We start from the raw sequence: 20,625 nt of genomic DNA on the forward strand, positions 1-20,625 counted from the left end.
AAACTCTTGGGGTTCTTCCAAAATGGTTCTATCTCTGGCTACTTAGAAACATGAGAGATTTATGGAACCTTCAAAGGAAATGTGTCCGTCCAAATGTCATTAAAAAAAAAAACATTTGGCATAGGAAATTGTCATTTGGCATAGAAAATAGACTTGAAGACTCTGCTTGTGTATGCATCTCCTAAAGCCTGATTCCTTAGTGAGAAGCTGGACAAAATGGAATATTGGTCAGTCCCTCAGCCTTCTGCTCCTCAACCTTCAGATGTCTTTTCTTCTACTTGTGACATATCCATCATCAGACGTTGGTGATCATGTGGGCAACATATCAACAGCCGCACAAAAAAAATGCTGCTGAGTTTTGTACAAATTGGTCCCTTAGATTTGGAAGCCAGGAAGTTCTTCAACTTTTTCCTGGAGGATTAAGTGAAGTAGGCTGTATTTTTTTTTTCCAGGTGTCACACTAGCAACTAATCCTACTCTGAACCACACAAGCAGCTATAAGGTCAGGAAGCTTTCCAAGCTAATTTTGAGATTCTCAGAACTGAACGTAAAACCTTCAGATGCCAAGAAACAAAGAGGTCCAACTGTTGACCTATTCAATTTTGTATAACCAGCACTGACCATCAGCGATTGATGTAAATCTCAAGCAGTATGTTTTCTGGTCTTATCCGCAGAAGCCAAAAGTAAAACTGACCTTAGCCAAGAAAGAGGCTCACTCTATAAGTGAAGCAACTCCTATGAAGCAGCTGGATCCTTTCCTCCACAGACTCAAATCAAGGTTGCCATCCAATTGAAGGAATCTTAGTCACTTGCACATCCTTAGGGCTACTAAATTAGCACTCCTCCTAAAATCTTCCTCCGTTTTTATGGCCTGTAATTCAAACCTATCACTTATAAGAAGCCCTTTCACCCCATTAGTGCTAGAACTTTTAACTAGATTGGCTGGCTGGGAAGCTCTTGTGGACGAGAGTTTAACCAGAATGTGAAATGTTTCAATTGATTTTATGAAATGTTTTTGATGTGAGAACTCAAGAATGGAACACCGGACGCAGAATGAGGAGGAACAGAGATCCGTTTGACTTGGATGACCTCCATGAGAGTTTGGGTTTAGAGTAGTCCAAAAGAGCCGGCTTTACTCCTATTTGCCTGCCTCTCTCTCTCTCTCTCTCTCTCTCTCTCCCTCTCTCTCTCTCTCTCTCTCTCCTTCCAACTCCGTTATTCTATTATATTCTTTCTTTTTCTTTCTTTCTCTCTTTCTCTTTCTCTCTTCCCTTCCAACTCTGTTATTCTATTCTTTTCCCTTCCTTCCTTCCTTTCTTTCCCCCTCTCTCTTCCCTTCCAACTCTGTTATTATATCCTTTCTTTCTTTTTTCTTTTTCAATCTTTCTTCTCTCTCTCTCTCTCCCCTTCCAACTCTGTTATTCTTTTATATTGTTTCTTTTTCTTTCTTTCTCTCTTTCTCTTTCTCTCTTCCCTTCCAACTCTGTTATTCTATTCTTTTCCTTTCTTTCCTTCCTTCCTTCCTTTCTTTCCTTCTTTCCCCCTTCTCTCTTCCCTTCCAACTCTGTTATTATATCCTTTCTTTCTTTTCTTTCTTTCTTCTTTCTCTCTCTCTCTCTCTCTCTCCTTCCAACTCTGTTATTCCATTCTATTCTTTTCTTTCTTTTCTTTATCCTGGCAGACTGAAGGGAAGGGAAGGGTTAAAGAAACTTCTCTCGAGGCTATCTCGGCATCCTCGACCCCTTTGGCTTGTCTCCAGGGATATCTGATGAAAAAAAAGGGGGGTGGGGAAAAAGCAGAAAGAGAGGGCTATATAAAGGCGGAAGAGTCGGCGATCTCCTGCAGTCTTCCACCCAGAGGTTTTTTCGCCCGTCGCCCGCCTCTTCTCCCCGGCTGAGCAGAGAGACGGACGCGCGTTTCTTTCGCCCCGAGCGGAATTCCGAGGATCCGATCAAAGCAAGTTTTCCCTTTCTTTGCAGAGGTGAGCGCCCCGTTTCATTCCTCTGGCCGGGTGTAGCTGAGCGGAGCTACTTATTTCGAGCAAGATTTGCGTTTTCCTAATGCAAAAGATCAACCATAGGGATGCTGTTAGATGCATCTCTCTCTCTCTCTCGCCCCCCCTCTCTCCCTCCCTCCCCTTTCTTTCTTTCTTTCTTTCTTTCTTTCTTTCTTTCTTTCTTTCTTTCTTTCTTTCTTTCTTCTCTCTCTCTCTCTCTCCCTCCTCCCTCCCTCCACCCTCTTTCTTTCTTTCTTTCTTTCTTTCTTTCTTTCTTTCTTTCTTTCTTTCTTTCTTTCTTTCTCTCTCTCTCTCCCTCCCTCCCCCTTTCTTTCTTTCTTTCTTTCTTTCTTTCTTTCTTTCTTTCTTTCTTTCTTTCTTTCTTTCTCTCTCTCTCTCTCTCTCTCTCCCCTCCCTTCCTCTTTCTTTCTTTCTTTCTTTCTTTCTCTCTCTCTCTCCCTCCCTCCCTCCTCCCTCCCTCCTCCTCTTTCTTTCTTTCTCTCTCTCTCTCTCTCTCTCTCTCTCCCTCCTCCCCCTCCCTCCCTCCTCCCTTCTTTCTTTCTTTCTTTCTTTCTTTCTTTCTTTCTTTCTTTCTTTCTTTCTTTCTTTTTTCTTTCTTTCTTTCTTTCTGTTGCAGGAGAGAAAGCAGACAAGGCAAGGTTTGCGGATAGAAGCCCCCTTACCAAACCCCACATTTTAGAATCATACCGAAGATTCAGGAATGTGTTGACTTTAAAAGGAGGATGCACAAGGTCTCTTTCCATGGGGCAACTCGACAGTACAGCCGAATTGCAGCTTGCTTAATGAGGTCGAGTAACAAAGCCAGGGTCTCTGCATCCAAGCAACTTCCAGTCCTGTTTCAGCTTTGCTTAAAGTTTCTTTCATTTGGTTTGGCGGCTGCCAGGTCGATGTGTTTGCTTATTTTCTAATTAGCAAGGCACGCCCAGAAAATAGGTTAATTCAGTCAACGGGTGGAGCATCTTCTGTGGACCTATCTTGAGCCAGTGGAAAGAGTGTGGCAGTTTTATGCACAAGTATCAAGTTATAACAGAACAAGGATCAGATCTTTGCCTGCTTTGAATGGACCCATTTTAACCTAGTGGGCTGTAGAGCAAAATATAGAATTGTCAGTCTTCATGATCATTTTAATTTTTCCAATTTCCTTCTTCAACTCGAGAAAACAGTGCTTGCTTTGTCTGTCCGTTGCATTGGCCTAATCCTAGACTAATGTACTTATTATAGAAAGCCTATTCCATTCAATGGGACTCAAATTTACTCAGTAATTGCAATTTACATCAAATAGTGGTTGAAGTACTTTATAAGAGGTCCTTGGCGCTCTCTGAGCTTGATTGCTTTCTTGCAGATGTCTCATTACCCAAACTAGGTTACTTCATCAGGGAGCCATAAATATTTCCTTTAAAAGTATTTTATGGTTGGAGAGGATCTGAAGTGAAGGAAAAGTTGGAGAAGATTGCCCAAGAATTTAAACATTTTAATGGAAAAACTGAAGCTACAACCCCAAGTAGATTGTTCTGTGAGTTTGGATGGGTAAGAACCTGATTTCTTTTGTAAGACCTTCTTCTCTTCCTGATTATCTAAGCAGTTCAATCAGTTGGTCATTAAAGAAACATTTGGATCTATGTTGTTTGCTTTATGTACCAATTTCAAACCTTGAGAGCAATTTATCCAGCCGTTTAGTCCAACGTTGAAAAAGAGTCAGTGTTGTACAGCTACTGAAGACAAATCGGTGTTTCCTGTTTATCAGCCCATAGAGACAAACAATCTGTTTAAAATAGAAGTTTAGAATTCCCCAAATTAATGCTTCTTCTATCTCTGTCTCACACACAAACACAAAATTTTAAGGACAACGTAGACCCAAAATGTACATTGCTTTGATGACAATGGATTGACCTGATTAGATGAGATTAGAATCAGAAGAAAATCTTACAAATGAAACCAGGTTCTTGCCCATCCAAACTCACTGGCATCTCCTTTTGGCTTTGCCAACTCCATGGGAATCATTCAGAAGGCCACTTCAGGCTTTGTCCTTGAGCACTTTCCCTTCCCCTGCTGGTGAGTCACAAGCATGATATGTTTCTTAGCATGTTCTGTCTCCTCTAACTGTCCTAACCAAGAATGAGGATGATCACATCTGTTAATAAATCTCTCTGAAATATTTTTTCATCCCTCCCATCCAACCCCCAAATGTTGTTTGAGGCTTGTTACCTACTTACTGCCATGGGGAGGAGTGAGAGAAATAGAGAAGGCCAAACCATGACATTTCCAAGCAAGATTTCCTTTGATTTCCAAATGGAAAAGAGCTTCAGCACTGATTGACCACAACAAGGATTTCCCCCTTTGATTAGACCTTCTTGATTAGTTTTCCACTTGAGCTCCATATTCTGCCTCAGGGGGCATTTTATTCCCCCCTCCCCCCCATGGATTCATGGATTGCTGATCAGTCCCAGATGTTAAGAGAGCATCTGTAGCAAGAACTCCTTAAAACAAATACAGCTGGACTAGAATGCAGCATGTTCCTTCAGAAGGAACTTAAGGTCCACCTTTCCAAATTCCAAATCAAACAAACATTTGTTGGAGTTTTTATTTTTTAAAGAGATGCTTTAAATCTGGTAACAATCTGTGCAAAATCTAAAAGCTGTAGATTTTCCAGTATTGTTGAATATGACATTGTCACCTTGTCTTTGGTTATGGTTACTGTTCATTTGACCTCTTTTTTCTGGGCCTAATCCACATGGAGGAAAGTAAGGACCTTCATTTCTGAATAGCAATAGCACCTAGACTTATATACCGCTTCACAGTGCTTTACAGCCCTCTCTAAGCAGTTTACAGAGTCAGCCTCTTGCCCCCAATAATCTGGGTCCTCATTTTGCCCACCTTGGAAGGATGGAAGGCTGAGTCAACCTTGACCCTGGTGGGATTTGGTCTGCCAAATTGCAGGCAGCCAGCAGTCAGCAGAAGTAGCCTGCAGTACTGCATTCTCACCACTGCGCCACCGAGGCAGAAGAAAATGGGGAAAAAAATGAAATCTAGAAGGGGCCAGAATGACCAGCAAGGGCCCTCACCAAAACAAAACAGGTATCTTGGCAAAAGACCCAGCGATTCCATTTGCCAATATTGGCCTTGTCTGAGACTCAGGTTTGTGGGCACTGACCCATCTAAATTGTCCCACAAGGGAGTAGAATGCCATCTAAGGGAATAAAATGGACAGTCCTATGCATCTGAAGGACTGTCACCAGGCTGGAGTAGATTGAGTTGAGGTTGATGGGTCAATAGTCTGATTTGGTACAATCCAATCTCCTGAATTTCTGGACAGTTGTGAACTATCTTGGCAAGAAAGAAGGAAGCACAGCCAAGCTGGGGACGTCCTTCTCCTGAGGGCTGAATATTGAGATCATCCTTCTCACTATGTCTGTAATGCTAGAGTCAACCCTGCCTATGATGCAGGGCACTTGACATGATGCAGCAAATAGGGACTCCATCTGGATATGTTGGGTGTATGACCCCCGTATTGTGCTACATATTTGGCAAACCAAAAACCCTGCTGGGGCTCGGTGACCCAGAAACTTAAGAGCATCTTTGGACTCTCCAGCTCTTCTACAGACAGACATTCCTGCAAATCTGAGAGCCAAGAGCACTCAGTGCCTGTTCTCCTTTATCATGAGATACAAGGCGGGGCTCCAAATCTCAGCTTGAAGCTAGTTAGTGGCGTTATCTTAAGCTGCCAAGAGAACAAGTGATTCCTTCCTTGCCAGGTTGAAATAAGTTGGCAGGTAGATATGTCTGCATGCTTTTCAAGGCCCCACTCATGAAGTTCAGTGACAGGAGATTTAGCTCCAATAAATCCAAGCCTTTCTTGACAGAGAGGACTGTCTAACCATAGAATTTTCTAACGCAAGTCGTTACTGTGGCTCAGGAGGAATTTTGCAAGGGAAGTCCTCTTCGGTTCTTCGAACCCTATGGTGGTCATCCTCTTTGGAGAATTCTGGGAGTTGAAGTCCACATATCTTCAAATTTTCAAGGTTCTTTGGCTTCAACTTTGGTGGTTGAAAAATTCTGGGAATTGAGGTCCACAGAACTTCCAAGTTGCCAAGGTTGGGAAATCCTGCTCTAGGAGACTGAGCGTACTATAAGAAAGGAGTGGAGCTACAAGTCAAAAGGGGAGGAATTTGCCTGAATCAAAGGCAAAACAAATCCCATACTTTGGGTCTAACAATGAAAAAGTCCATAGAGTGACCTCAGTTTGATCCTCTGATCCTTTGGACTCTTGGCTATGCCAAGGAATGTGGGCCTGGCTGATGAAGCATCCTTTGCTTGGCAAGTAATCTTACCCTTACATTTAAATCATCTGGTGGCCAAAACATCTGGTTTTGACCACTGTCAGTGACAGGTCCTGGATGAGAATGAAGCTTGCAGTCGTCCTGGCTGACCCCAGTGTTTACAAGTCCTTTTCCGCTGATTTTTATTAGTGGAGCCCAAATGACTCCCTTGTGCAGCATGGTATTTGGTGCATTGTGTAAATTACACACTTGGGAAACAGCTACTCACTGGGTGCTCATTCATGGAGAGCACGTTGTCTTCTGGAGCGTTCCTGCTCTGACGTGGAATGATTTCCATTTCGAGGTTGCTTGAAATTGGTCCACCTGGAAGACATCGACAGGTGGAAGGAAGCACATTTCAACGCAACCAGAGACATTTCCTTCTCCTGAGAGGTTTAACCGAAGATGATGCCAAAGAGGGGCTGATCCAGCCCCTGGGAAGGGAAAGGAATTAAAATTTGCCTTCCAATTTCCTGAAAATGTTCTTCTCCAAAGAGTTTCAACTGTTTCTTCCTTAGCAGATCTCCAACAGGCTTATCCAGCAGTTTCAGTGATAGGCAGCCTTGCCAGGGTGCCAGGATATCACTATCGTCACACTGAAGCATTGTGGGAAATTAAGACAATCCCTTCCATCCTTGCTTTCGTTCGCCAGGGTGGATAGGATCATTGATGGGAAATATCTCTGAACTGGGAAAGAGGGAGAGAGAAATAATTCTCCTCTGAGGGTTTGCTCCATCAGATACACAGCTGACCTGCCCCTGATAATATGGGGGGATCTGGATCCTTTGGGGCCTCTAAGAAGTCATTAAGGACTTGATTTCTAAAGGCTCATGTACCTTATATATATAGAGAAAGACAGAGAGAGGGGGGAAAGAGAGAGAGAGGGAGGGAGGGACAGAGGGAGAGGGGGAGGGGGAGAGGGAGAAGGAGAGAGGGAGAGAGCGCTAATATGTTTTGTGTATGTATGCATATCGTATTTATGTGTGTATGTATAGTGTCTGTATGCATATATAATGTGTATGATATGTATTATTTTATACACTGCATATATGTGTGTGTGTGTATGTATAGAGTATGTGTGTGTATATATGTGTGTGTGTGTGTATATATATATATATATATACACACACACACACATACAAATTGTGTGTGTGTGTGTGTGTGTATTAAAAGCAAAACTATAATGACGTGGGAAAATACCTGAACAAAACTGAATACCATACATGTAAGTACCCGCAAAAACTTAAGAATATATAAGAATATATACATACATACATACATACATACATACATACATACATATTGCATATAGATATATATTGCATATAGATATATATTGCATATAGATATATATTGTGTATGTGTGTGTAAATGCTGTAAACGCAGGGAACCTGTGAGCAGATTAGGCCACAAGGCAGCCTTGTGGGTGCTTGGCATAAGAGCATCTATTTATAAGCCCCCTAACTCTGAAAGTCAGAACTGTTCCCCAAAGTGGGTCAGACTGTCTACCAACAGAGCGGCTTGAGGTTAGCCACAGAACATTTGCCTCTTGCTAGGCAGGAGCTGACTGGGTGGGAAGGGTTGAAGAAGAGTGGAGAAGTTACAAGAACAAAAGAGAGAGGGAGAGAGGGAGAGAGAAATAGAACTAATTTCTTTTTTAAAATGAGGTTAAGACAGTACTTCATCATTTGAGAAAGTAGGCTGGGTAGTTTGGGTGGGTGGGTGGGAGATCAAATGTCAGCTGCCTAGATTTATATGTACTTTTTGGATTTTGGAGACAATCATTGGGAATCATGCTGAAAGTCGCCACACAGCGTGTAGAAGCCAGGAGGCCCCTGCAGGGAACCAGTTTTAAAAAGGTTTACTCAATGGGGCTTGGGTTGGTGGTGGAGGAATATTCCACTTTCTTTTTTTTTTTTTCTTCCTTTAAAAAACTCCTGCTCTTTTAAATACGTCACTTAGCAAGAAATGTTTCTTGCTAATGTTTGCTTTGAATGTACAAAAATGCCAGCCTTGATCATAGCCAGCCAGCTGGGAAAGGCTCAGATTTAAAACAAAACTATCTTCATATTCAAAATATTCTCAGCCAGCAGAGGAAGGCGGGGGGGCGGGAAACCCCATTTCATGGCTGCATAGTAGAAGTAAGTTGAATTCTCTGCTCAGAAGACCAAGAAAGAAGAAGATTCAATAAAAGTTGGGGTTTCTATCACAACATGATTTATGAGTCTTACCCAAAATCTAAGTGAAGTTTTCTTATGAACACGCACAGGGGTTGCAAAGTGTCACTTTTCTCTAAAGGAGGAGTGTCTAATCTTGGTCATGGCTGGCCAGGGAATTCTGGAACTTGAAGTCCTGAAATCCACAAGTCTTAAAAGAGGCCCAGGTTGGACACACCTTCTCTAAAGCATGACTGCCTGGAGAATTCTGGGACTTGAGCCCCTTCCTGAAGTTGCCAGGATTCATGGTTATAAAAGAAGTCCCTTACACGAGATCATTCATTGGTTGACCTTCTCTGTTAAACTTGTTTGCTATAATCTTTGGTAGATTTTTCTCCTGGCTTGGACTCAACACAGGGACTAACGCCATGCTGAAAAGTGTTTCGCAGCTGTTTTCTACTCACCTCACTCAACTTGATGGAAAATAAAATTTATTTCCCCCTCTTCCCAAGAATGAACTGCACATAAATGCTAGATGGGAGTTAGTCTCTGATGTTAATTGGAAAGTGGCTGCTGAGAGGAGAATAGGAGTGTCTGGTCTTCCAGACCACATTCTCCTGGCGTTCTCCTGCATCTTCCTGACTGATCATGTCTTGATTTAGAAGATATTCCTCTGCACCCACGTTCCAAGTGACTAACCGTGCTTTCGTTAAAAGAGGATGGAATTATTCCCAAGATCTCTTTTCCAAGCAGGGCACAAAAAAGGCCGCAAAGGCATTCATGGCTTGAGGGTGGGAGGGAGTCTTTGTAAAACAACCCCCCAAAACTAAGATGAGGGCAATGACTATGTGAATAGAACCCTGCCCCTTTGTGTCACATGGATCTGCTTCACAGTGATGAAGATCAAGGTACCAAGAGAAGGGAATATTGGTAGCTCGGGGTTGAATTGTGGAGTCCTTAGTCCTTGATTTTTGAAGAGCAAGGGGTCTGAAAACTCAAACCCAATCAGAAATGTAGACTATATCTCAAAAAAAAAAAAAAATTAGCTCAGAAATGCCACTCCCAGAATGTCTAATGCCTGGAACATTCTTAAGAAGAGGAAGAGAAGCTTTGGGGAAATCAAAGATAGTTTTGGATGCTGAATGACTTGAGGCTGAACATTGTAGAGCCCTCATCAAGAATGGAGCTAGGATGAATGTTTTGAAGATGTTTGAGCTAGAACTTCTGTGCTACCTCCACTGATTTTCCACAAGTTCCACCCATTGCACCGGGGACAAATGGAACCTCAACTCCCGTCATCTTCAACCACATGCCAAACATCTGGATGACCATGAATGGCTAGGAGACCATGCTGCTCTTCCTGGAGGGACAAGATAGGGGAAAGGGGGCTGCAACATCACTTTAGCTCAGAAGACAGGGTCTTCTCTTCTCTTCTCTTCTCTTCTCTTCTCTTCTCTTCTCTTCTCTTCTCTTCTCTTCTCTTCTCTTCTCCAACAAAGGAGCCTATATAAAAACTTGTGCAGAGAGCTGTGACACACCCTCTTCAGACTGAAATTTCTGGTGACATCTTGCTTATGCAGTCAGGGATCCCTGGGAGCTGGCAAGGTCTCTGTTCTCCTTTGCTGCCGAGAAGACACAGCTCACAGCTCATAGTTGACCCCTCCTAACTTCTATTTGGGAAGGTCCAATGTGCCATTAATTAGGATTCTGGGGACACAGTAATATTTAGCAAGCTCGTTCTCCAGTGGGTGCCCGCTTGCAAACCAGCAAGATTGAGACTAAGTATTATTCAAAATGAGTATAGATCTACCTTGTCCTTGTCCTTATGGGCTGGACCCTTAGACCAGTGCTTCCCAAACGTTTTTCTTCATTACTTCAAATCGCTTATCAGAAAGTCATTTTTACTCAACGTAGGTAAATCCCTTTTGTATCAATGTAAGTGTCCCTGTTGAAATTGGGTTGGTTGGTTGCTAACCAAAGAAAAACTACCTTTTATCCAATTTGGGGTATAATTTACCCTAGTTTAGGAAGTTCTGTATTAGACCAGTCAGTTCTTTCTTCCCCACTCACCTGTGAAATGTATTATGAAGGTAAATGTTTCATATTTGTTTAAGAAGGAATCTTCTACCTATCTCTTGTCTAACTGTCCCAGAGACATAGAGCTGCAAGGTTCATCTTCCTGAAACACAGTATTCTAAGACAGGATTCTTCAAACTTGGAAGCTTTAAGACTTGTGGACTTCAGCCTCCAGAATTCCTCAGCAAGCCATGGCTGGTTGATGAATTCTGGGAGTTGAAGTCCACAAGTCTTAAAATTAGAACCCCACCCACACCCCACCCCTGTTTTAAGCTTTTTGTTTGAATGAGTAGGAAACAGGAATAACTTGAAGGAACACCATTCATCGTTTGAAAAGCTTGCTCGTTGCAGGACTCAAAATAATCACATTTTTTTTTCATTCTCTCTTCTTGTATTACAGGTCTATAAAAATACTGCAGAAGTGTTCCCTTGGAAGAGTATTGTTTGCACACCTCTTATTTCCACCGAGCAGAAAATGGCTAAGAATCCTAGCATTCCTTGGCTCATCCCACCAACTCTCCTCCTCTTCCTGACTCCTGGCATCCACTCTTTCTTCTTGCCTAATGCCACCCTTTTGGAAAACATCCTTAATCAATACCAAGGTGGGCAACCCCACGCAAGGGGAAAGAGATCCATTTCCAGAAGTGACCAAGATGAAATCCTGATGCTTCATAATAAATTGAGAGGGGAAGTCTACCCTTCAGCATCCAACATGGAATACATGGTGAGTTCGAAAGGCTGGAGGTGCATAAATCCATAGCCATCGGTGATACACTGATTCTGTGCAGCATTTTGGGAAAATCAGATGGAACAAGAAAGGGAGATGCGGATGAAGTTAGCATGGTGTATTGGGGATGAGAGCACCCAAGCTTTGTTCATAGATTTTTTTATTCTTTCTAATCATTCTATCTATTTGGTTTCAATATCTCTGTTTTTTTTTGTTTGATTTTATGGTAAACTAACAGAACACCTCAACAGCTAACAGCATAATAAATTAGAAAGAAAATAGACAGAAAGACAGTGCACAGATTAGAGTGATAGATAGATAAATAAAGATTGATAGATGATAGATAGATGACAGGTAGATAGATAAATAGGATATATTTAAATAGAGAGGTAGAGAGAGAGGAAGGTAGACAGGTAGAGAGATGATAGATAGATAGATAGATAGATAGATAGATAGATAGATAGATAGATAGATAGATACTGTAAATAGATAGACAGACAGACAGATGGATGGATGACAGCAGCTAGCCAGCCAGCCAGCCAGCCAGCCAGCCAGCCAGCCAGCCAGCCAGAGATGATAACCAGACAAATGTAATTTTCTTACATGATTGGAAAATTTCTCATGAGTAACTCTTTTGGGACCCCCATATAGCATTTTAGGTCCTTCCATCTGTGAGAAGAAGAGATTTCTCAAGAAGAAATGCTTGTGAATCATTCCATTCCATTCCATCTGTCAATGTAGCCTAGAGTTTAACCTTGTTCCACTCTCCTTTGAGGACACTTACTCATCCCAAATTCCAGAGCAAGAAATCTTCCCTCTAAGCCTTTCCTAAAATCAACTCAGGTTGTAGTTACTTGAGTCATTTCAATGAGAAAGAAACCATCTGTCCAGAAGCAGCTCTTTCTAGGGTTGAACGCTCAACCTTGATCCTTAGGAAAAGATCCTAGGAACATTAATATCTATATTTTGTTCATGGTTGCATTCTGGGAGTTGAAGTCTACCCATCTTAAAAGTTGCTGAAGTTGAGAAATATGGCCTCTACTGTCCTGCCCCCATCGGAGTCTGAATTTGAGGAGGAAGACGAACAGCTGACAGGGAGTGGGAGTGTGGCTCCGTTGGCTGTGGAGGAAGGACAAAGTCCGGCTGGGCAGCACAGGGGAGAGGGAGTTCAGACGAAGACCCAGGTCCACCCCCTCTTCATACTAGGGCATGCAGAGAGGAATGGAGAAAAGAGCAACATGGGTTGCATGGCTTATGGAAGAGGAAAGGGTCCTGATCCCCTTCATTAGCCACACCTGGGAAGAGAGTTTAAAACAGATGCATGCTGAGTGCGGTATCTGCTGGGAACAAACGAGAGTTTATCTAGTGTTGACTTTGGTTATCTGTTTTCCTGGCATCCTCCCAACCATGTTGAGTTATTGCCGTGACTTCATGTCTGGAATTTTACCTCATCTTGCTTTGATTGGACTTATAGTTACAGTTTTTGTTGACCATGTTTTGGACTTGATTCTCTGCAGCCAAAGGCTGTTCCTGGGAGAGTTTTTTTTCTAGCCCAGAAGGTAACCAGGACATTGGGAGCAAAGTTGGAGCTAAGAAAGGGACTCCTACTGATTATCTGACTGTGTTGCCCATGTGCCACGCCCCGGGTCATCACATCTACAGTATACGTTTGTATTTTTCATTTATTCATCCTTGTCCAGTTAACCAGGGAACCAACCCTGTGAGATGATGCTGACCCCTCTTTCTCATGCTTCTCTTGTGAGAATTGGGAATGGAAAAATGGCAAACGTACGGAGAACATTTTACTATAAAAAGAGCTCCTATCTTTACAAATAGCAACTTAAAAATCTAGAGACTGGAAGGAGAGAGAGAGAGAGAGAAAAGAGAAAGAGAGAGAAAGAGAGAGAAACCCCACACACTTCTAGCTTCAAAATATTTCCAGTCTTTTGCTATTTATCATTCTAGGTTTGTCAGCAAGAGAAGAATGCAGGAACCCTTTTTCAGAAGTTTGTGTATGTTGTTCCTGGCGATTATTATTATTTTTTAAGAAAAACAAAGATTTTCACATGTTTATGTGACCATGCAAAGGCTTTTGATGGAACATTCTTCTGACGTAGGCCCACTTCTCCAGACGCCAATAAAAAGATGATTAAAGATGATTTCTGTGTGAGATTGCAACCAAATACTGCAGGCGTGTGTGTGTGTGTGTGTGTGTGTGTGTGTGTGTGTGTAAGGAAAGAACAGAATGTTTTCTCTGCCTGTACAAGATATCAGATCCATTCTAAATATATAGGAGGGATCCCACAGAGCTAAGATTGATTATCCCCCTTCTGCATTGATAAATGGCCTGCTATGAGTCAAACTATTGGAGCCAGTTATTCTAGCAATTCGCAGTCTTAAGCAAGGGACTTTATAGCTCTCTGAGGGCTGAACCAAAGAAATGAAGTTGCTTTTCTATCCTTGGGTTATAGGACCTTAAATGATTTTAGGCCAGTATTCTCAACCTTGATAACTTGAAAGTGAATGGATTTCAACTCCCAGAATTCTTCACCTACCATATGTGGATTCTAAGTCCCAGAATTCCTCCTCCAGCATCCTTGGACTTCAATTTCCAGAATTTCCATTCATCAGGCTGGCTGGGGAATTCTGGGAGCTGAAGTCCATGGATGCTGGAGGAGGAATTCTGGGACTCGAAGTCCACATAGGCTAGGTGAGGAATTCTGGGACTTGAAGTCCGCAAACCTTCAAGTTGCCAACTGGCCTAAATTCATTGAAGCTCCTAGAAGCACCTTCAGCTCGCCAAGGTTAAGTAAACTTCATCTAAGCTAACATGAACCTGTTGAGTTATTTTAACCAACATTCAACAGTTATTTTAAACAGCAATCTTATGCTGATTGGGGAAAGAAGCAAGGAGCTGGAAAATCCCTGGAGAAGACCACAGGGAGGGACGAAAAAGTCAAGATGGTGACCACAGCTTCACCAATAGATTTTGGAGGTTCATCCCTCCACACATTAAAGAGGTGGGGCTTTAAGTGCATGGTCATGATTGCCCTGACCACTCCACTCCACAGCCCTCCAGTCCCACAGACTTCAATTCCTCCTTTCCTCCTTCCCCCTTTTATGATTCATTACAGCCTTTAATAAATGATAATCTACATCTGGGTTCAAATCAGGATTGGACTTAGAAGCTTTCACTATAGTAGCAAAAGTACTTTCAGAAGATGATCGGGGAGGAAGCAGATTCTTTTTACAGAAGGAACAAGTTTACTTATTCACAGGGATGCCAGAAAAAAAAGAATGACCTCACTCTGAATGGCCTTTACAATAGAATACTTACAGTAGTGCAAAGCCAATTCAGAGTGATGTCATTCTCTGTTGCAGCCTGTCTTAACATTGGATTGGTGGTTCTTAATTGTTGGGGATCCCTCAATTATTTCTTTTAATGAGTTACGCCATAATCCTTGATGAGCTAGGATTATTGTCCAGGAAGATGCAGCTTTCCCACTCGACTTTCTGATACTAGTAAAAGAAGTGAGCAAAAATGTATGTTCTTGTGTTTTGAAAGTCCACTTGGTGCTTCCATCTCCTGGGACAAGAATTTCAAAACAACCCCCTTCTCACAACCCCCTGCGTAGGCTGATAGCACCCATTTCCCCTCTGGGCAGTGCTTGTTCCATCCTTTGTAAGACTAAGGACAATCTCACTGCTTTTAGGAAAGTCAACACAAGTGTGGAGGCCAAATAAATGTATTTTTCTTGGCATTTGTGACTCCTCCAGTTCTGCTCCACAGCCAAAGACTCTTCAGGTTAGTGTCTATTTACTTGTCCCACCTAGCCAGGTCTTCGTGTTTGGCTTTGCTCTGTACCTTGACCTCATGTGTGTGGTTTTCTTTGCCTTCTGCTGGAGATCCTACAGAATATAAAAAGAGCTCCCAAAGATTTAGTTGAAAAACCATAGTCTCTCCTGCGGCTGGTTCATAATCCCCCCCTTCATAAAAGTTGTCAGCAATTGGAGCAGCATATGAGCCTAATTAAGTAACGAATAAATAAAATAAGTGCAGCCATATCTATCTAGCAGAGCTTAGAAATCCCAGCCTGAATCCCAGAATTCAGAATGCAGCAAGTTTTAAGGCTTTTTTTTGTTTCAAAGTGTTGGGAGTTTTTTTTTCCTCTCCACTCCTTTGAAGGCTGTAAACCCAAGAACTGCTCTCTGCAGAAACTCAGATAATCATGGCATGGTTTGATGCCCCCCCTACCCCCCCAATATTTCCAATCTGAATTTCAGCTAATTTAAAGAATGTGCGAGAACATCTTTCACAGTCATGCTCTGGATAAGAAAATCCACGTTCAAAGTCTGCCAAGAAACAAGGCAACCACTTTGATCCAGCAAGGTCTGTTTTAAATTCAACACCCTGCTAAACACGGAGTTGCACGTTTCATTGCTAATTTTATGTACATGTTGGAGCAATGTTTCTCAACCGTGGCAGCTTTAAAATGTGGGGACTTCAACTCCCAGAATTCCCCTATGATATGAGGACTTCAACTCCCCAAATCCCTCAGCCCGCATTGGCTGGCTGGAGAATTCTGGGAGCTGAAGTCCACACATCTGAGATGTTGACTTTATATAAGTTAACCTATTAGTGTTTTTCTCTCCGATGTCTTCTTTAGAGATGGGATGACGAACTGGAGAGATCTGCTGAATCTTGGGCTCACCAATGCATCTGGGACCATGGTCCTGCCAGCCTGCTCCCATCCATTGGCCAGAATTTGGCTATTCACTGGGGAAGGTAAGACTGCAGACTCCCGCAAGCTACAAATCTTGAGATGGTATGTGTATGTTTGACCAACGGAATGTGCTTGACATAATCCTGGTTGAACATTTCAGCCTGCTGCTGTAATCATAAGAATTTATGCTTTCTTTATGCAGTCGTGTGTTTTTTGCTAGTTCCTAATGAATTGGCTGGCAATAGGTCTTAACTGAATGTTTGGCTTGGTTTCAAGACCTGTTTTCAGTCCATTTTTATGACTTCCCACATTCATCTTGACGTTGAAACACAAACAATGCATCTGGATAGGCACACTCACACATGCACAAATACTCATTTATACAGAAACATGTGTGTTTATGGCTGGCTAGGTGTCATGCCCCTGTCGGAATCTGATTCTGAGGGAGAGGCAGAGCAGCTGACAGGGAGTAGGAGTGTAGCTCCATTGGTTGTGGAAGAAACTGGGGAAGGGCAAAGTCCAGCTGAGCAGAGCAGGGAAGAAGTAGAGCAAAGGAGAGGGAATTTGGAGAAAGACCCAGGCCCACCCCCTCTTAATCTTAGGGCATGCAGGAAGGAACAGAGAAGGGAGCAATGTGGGTTGCGTGGCTTATGGGGGAGGAAAGGGCCCTGATTCCCTTCATTACCTGCAGCTGGGAACACGGTATTTAAAAAGGGAGTGCACGCAGCAAAGTTGTTGGGAGCAAATTGTGAATTATCTGGTATTGCTGAGGCTTATCTGGGGTCCTGGCGTCTTCCCAGCTGTGTGTGTTTTGCTGGCCTTTCAAGTCTGCCATTTCTTCTCCTGCCCTGTCAAGTTAATTACTGCAGAGTGATTTGTGTGGATTTTTAGTTACAGTTTGTTTGTACGTTGTTTTCGGACTGAATTTCCTCCACTTAAAGGCTGTTCTTGGGAGAGTTTTTTTCTCCAACCAAAGGCAACCTGGACATTGGAGGCAAAGTTGGAGGTATTAAAGGGACTCTTCCTAGTTATGTGTCTGTGTTGCCTTTGTGCCACGCCCCTTTGGGTCATCACACTAGGCACCCTGAGCAAAGAGCTGGTTGATGGTCTTCTTTGTTACACTAGAACTTCTACCCATTTTTTCCTTAGGCCTCGTCCTCCAAGTTTCCACGTCCAGTCTTGGTATGACGAAGTAAAAGATTACACCTACCCATATCCCCATGAATGCAATCCTTGGTGTCCCGACAGATGTGCAGGATCTATGTGCACGCACTACACCCAGGTAAGGCCAGCTGAAATGGAGTCTTAGAACTAATGGCTTTCCCCTCTCTCAAGCGTGACACTCAGATGGGCAGGGCTATGTTGAAGCGCAAGAGGAATTGAACCCGGGAATTGGCTTCAACCAATTTGCTTCTTGTGTTTCTTTCCAGTTGGTGTGGGCTACAACCAACAAAATTGGCTGTGCCATTAATGTCTGCAAGACGATAGACGTGTGGGGAGACGTGTGGGAAAACGCGGTGTATTTGGTCTGCAACTATTCTCCCAAGTAAGGCTACAGGGGGGAAGGAGAACTGTCTCTATGGATTTGCGTCAAAAGTTTAGTCAAAAAATTAGATAGATAAGATAACTTTTATTGTCATTTTTTTTACTGGGAGCCCACCGGCATACATTACAAGTGAAATTCTGTTACCTGCTCTCAAAAGTAGTATCTATCTCCCCATAAACATATTTACTACACAGATACACATGCTTACACCCATCCAGCCACCCACACAAATACCCACTCACATATATAAAAATCACTGTCTATTTTTGAATACATAGAGGAAAAAGAAAACTTGAGAGTTCACAAGGTTGATACTCTATGGAACAAAATTGTGATTAAATCTGAATGTTGTGCCTGGGATACATGAAGCCTCCCCCCAGAAGGTAACAAGGAAAACAGGTCGTGAACAGGGTGTGTAGTGAGTCAATGTTTCCCAAGACCACTTCTTCATACATCCAGCACAATTGTTGCATTCCATAATATATAAGCCGAAGCCAAGATTTCATGATGTGGCTTAACATGGTAGTTTAAGACGTTTAAGTGACATGTTAAGACATTATAGTTAGGTTCCCATGACACATTGCACCACAAACTGTCCACCCCATTTTTAGTCTAGCTTCACATGTTGGATGACCTCAACCTTAAAGTTTAGATCTTGGGATGTGGCCAAAATATTAGAACATCAGGACCAGTTGGAGAAACTCCAACAGGGCAAAGCTTATCTCTAGGTTCTTTGATTTAAAATTTTAGCCAACGGATTTTAAGTTTTGCTCAACCGCTGCGATTTGAATATTTGCATCAAAACGGTTGCTTTTCCTGCTTGAGATGTTGGGTCCCTGATGGGTCAGGGACAATCTTTCAATCTTGAAAAGGCAGATGAAGTGTCAAGTGACTTCTGCCTGTTAAAGAGGAGAGTTTAACACATGCAAGCACCACGTGAAGCTAATGTTCCCAGACGCTGCCAAGGTTTCTCAGTCACACACAAGAGCTAATATTTATTCATCTCTTGGAAGAGACCTGGGAGTCATTCTCAGCTGGAAGATGTTGTTGACCAGAAAAGACCTTTGAGCATTCAGATGGGTTTCCTTCCCACCCAAAGGGATTTAGGAGAAAGAAATTGGGGTGGTCTTGAATAGTGGTTTTGTGGAACGGGTGTGAGGACTAATGCCTGGTTGGTTCTGAGGCATAATATTGGTGCTTTCATCTGCCAAAGTTCTCCTCAGAATGTCCCTGACCTATACATTTGAGGCAAAATGTTCCCAGATTAACATTAATCTATCAAACCATAGCCAGAGTGTGAACATTTTTTTTTCATGGATCAGAGGTCTTGAGAACATAACAAGTCAGGCACCAGGCCTAAAACAGTCCCCAGAGACGATTTTGTATGTTGTGAGCCAAACACGGGATGAAAGAAGATAACAAGGAACATTTTGTGTGAACTTTTCAGAGGCAACTGGATTGGAGAAGCCCCATACAAAAATGGCAGATCGTGTTCTGAATGCCCACCAAGCTATGGAGGAGGGTGCCGGGCTAACCTCTGTTATAAAGGTACGTGATCTAGTAGCGGGCAAACATCGATCCTGGTTTTGTTCAAAGTTGTCCTCTTCACAAATGAGATGGGTTGCAACCTTGCATGGATGCATCTTGTGTCATGATGATGCAATGCTTGTTGAGTCATTCTCAGCAAATGGTTGGCTTCTCTGGACATCCCTAGATGTATAGATGGACCACCTGAAGAAGGTTGCCATAAAGGTTGCCATCTTCATGGTCTGGTCTTTTGTGCAAGAGTTTGCATCTCCTCTGGCTTCTGTAAATGTCCCAGGAGGTCAGAAGAGGAAGCTCCCACTCTGGAGCTTTCCAGACTAGGATGTGGGCATCTAAGTTGATTCCAGATTAATAGAAACATATATCTCATAACCAACACCAGGAGTGGCCTTTTCTGCTTCTTCTACCAAAAAAGGAAGCCCAATGTGAATTCCTGAAATCCCCAAGAAATAATACAGCACCCTGAAAGCAAGGTAGAAGGTCTGGAGCCTCTTTTTGCAGAAAGAAAATTGTTGAGATAGGAAAGGAACAATTTGCTCCAGTATAAATTTGGGTGGTATATTCTATTAGAAAGCCATTTCATGACTTCCTAGCTAAGACTTGTGTTAGCTTAAACCTCCTGCTCACATGCTGATCTAGGTAGATCCACCAAGCTAACTCTCCACAATTACATTCAGTTTTTAGACTTCTTCCTGAAAACTCAAAACTGCATGTTGCCCGATTTGTCTAAGGCATCCACAGGTGACTAAAATCTCCAGGTTGCAGTTGCAACCTTATGAGCATGGTGCCATCTTGATTTTTTTTTTGACCTGTTTTCTTCCCTTCCCTACCCCCATGGATGCCTTGGTTTCACACTTATTTATTTGAGGTGAGCTGGTTTCAAAATTGGGGGACAAAGTCACTGAATCTCCTTAAAGGAAAAAACAAGAAAGTTTCTCAACTCCTAGTTTCCATCTTCTTTGCTAATGGCCTTGAATAGTAGTAACACACAGCTCTTTTTCACTCTCTAACCAAAGAGAAAGTGGTTGAAAAATCGGAGACGGATCGGGCTAATGAAGTGGAGTTACAAAAGTTTCCTGTCAGAATAGAGCCCAAATCTGTCAAACCTACAAAGGAAAAGAAACCCACAGAAGTGAAGTACATGAGTAAGTATTTCTATTTTCCAGCATTTGGGAGTTTGCAAATGATTACTCAGGAATACTTGTTGCTTGACTAAATAGGAGAAAATTCAGCAAGCATTGGGCTATTTGGTAAAAGGAAGATGGGTTGGAGATTTCTGTGGTTAAATGCCTACCTTAGATCAGTGTGTGTCTTAAATTTGGCAACTTTAAGACCAGTGGACTTCGACTCCCAGAATTCCCCAGTCAATTCTGGGAGTTGAAGTCCACCCATCTTAAAGTTGCTGAGGGGATAACATGGGCTTGACTTTGGCCACCTAATGAGAAGGAAGGACTCCCTGGAGAAGAGCCTCATGCTGGGAACGATTGAGGGCAAAAGAAGAAGAAGAAGAAGAAGGGG

At 42.6% G+C, this 20,625-nt stretch overlaps 1 protein-coding gene across 1 annotated transcript in view; it reads left to right on the forward strand.

Moving 5' to 3' along the window:
• Nucleotides 1-1,841: 1,841 nt before the first annotated feature.
• The window catches only part of CRISPLD2 (cysteine rich secretory protein LCCL domain containing 2), a 29,689-nt gene continuing 10,905 nt past the window's right edge, over nt 1,842-20,625 (forward strand). The window contains exons 1-7 of the mRNA XM_087940721.1: nt 1,842-1,981; nt 10,966-11,289; nt 15,960-16,078; nt 17,166-17,298; nt 17,447-17,562; nt 19,010-19,110; nt 20,124-20,252. Of these exons, the coding sequence (XP_087796847.1) occupies nt 11,041-11,289; nt 15,960-16,078; nt 17,166-17,298; nt 17,447-17,562; nt 19,010-19,110; nt 20,124-20,252 (847 nt within the window). The 5' untranslated portion in view covers nt 1,842-1,981; nt 10,966-11,040. The remainder of the gene's footprint in view (nt 1,982-10,965; nt 11,290-15,959; nt 16,079-17,165; nt 17,299-17,446; nt 17,563-19,009; nt 19,111-20,123; nt 20,253-20,625) is intronic.

This window comes from Pseudonaja textilis, chromosome 11, assembly GCF_049901715.1.
Source record: "Pseudonaja textilis isolate UNSWEBS1 chromosome 11, rPseTex1.2, whole genome shotgun sequence".
NCBI classification, from domain to species: Eukaryota; Metazoa; Chordata; class Lepidosauria; order Squamata; family Elapidae; genus Pseudonaja; species Pseudonaja textilis.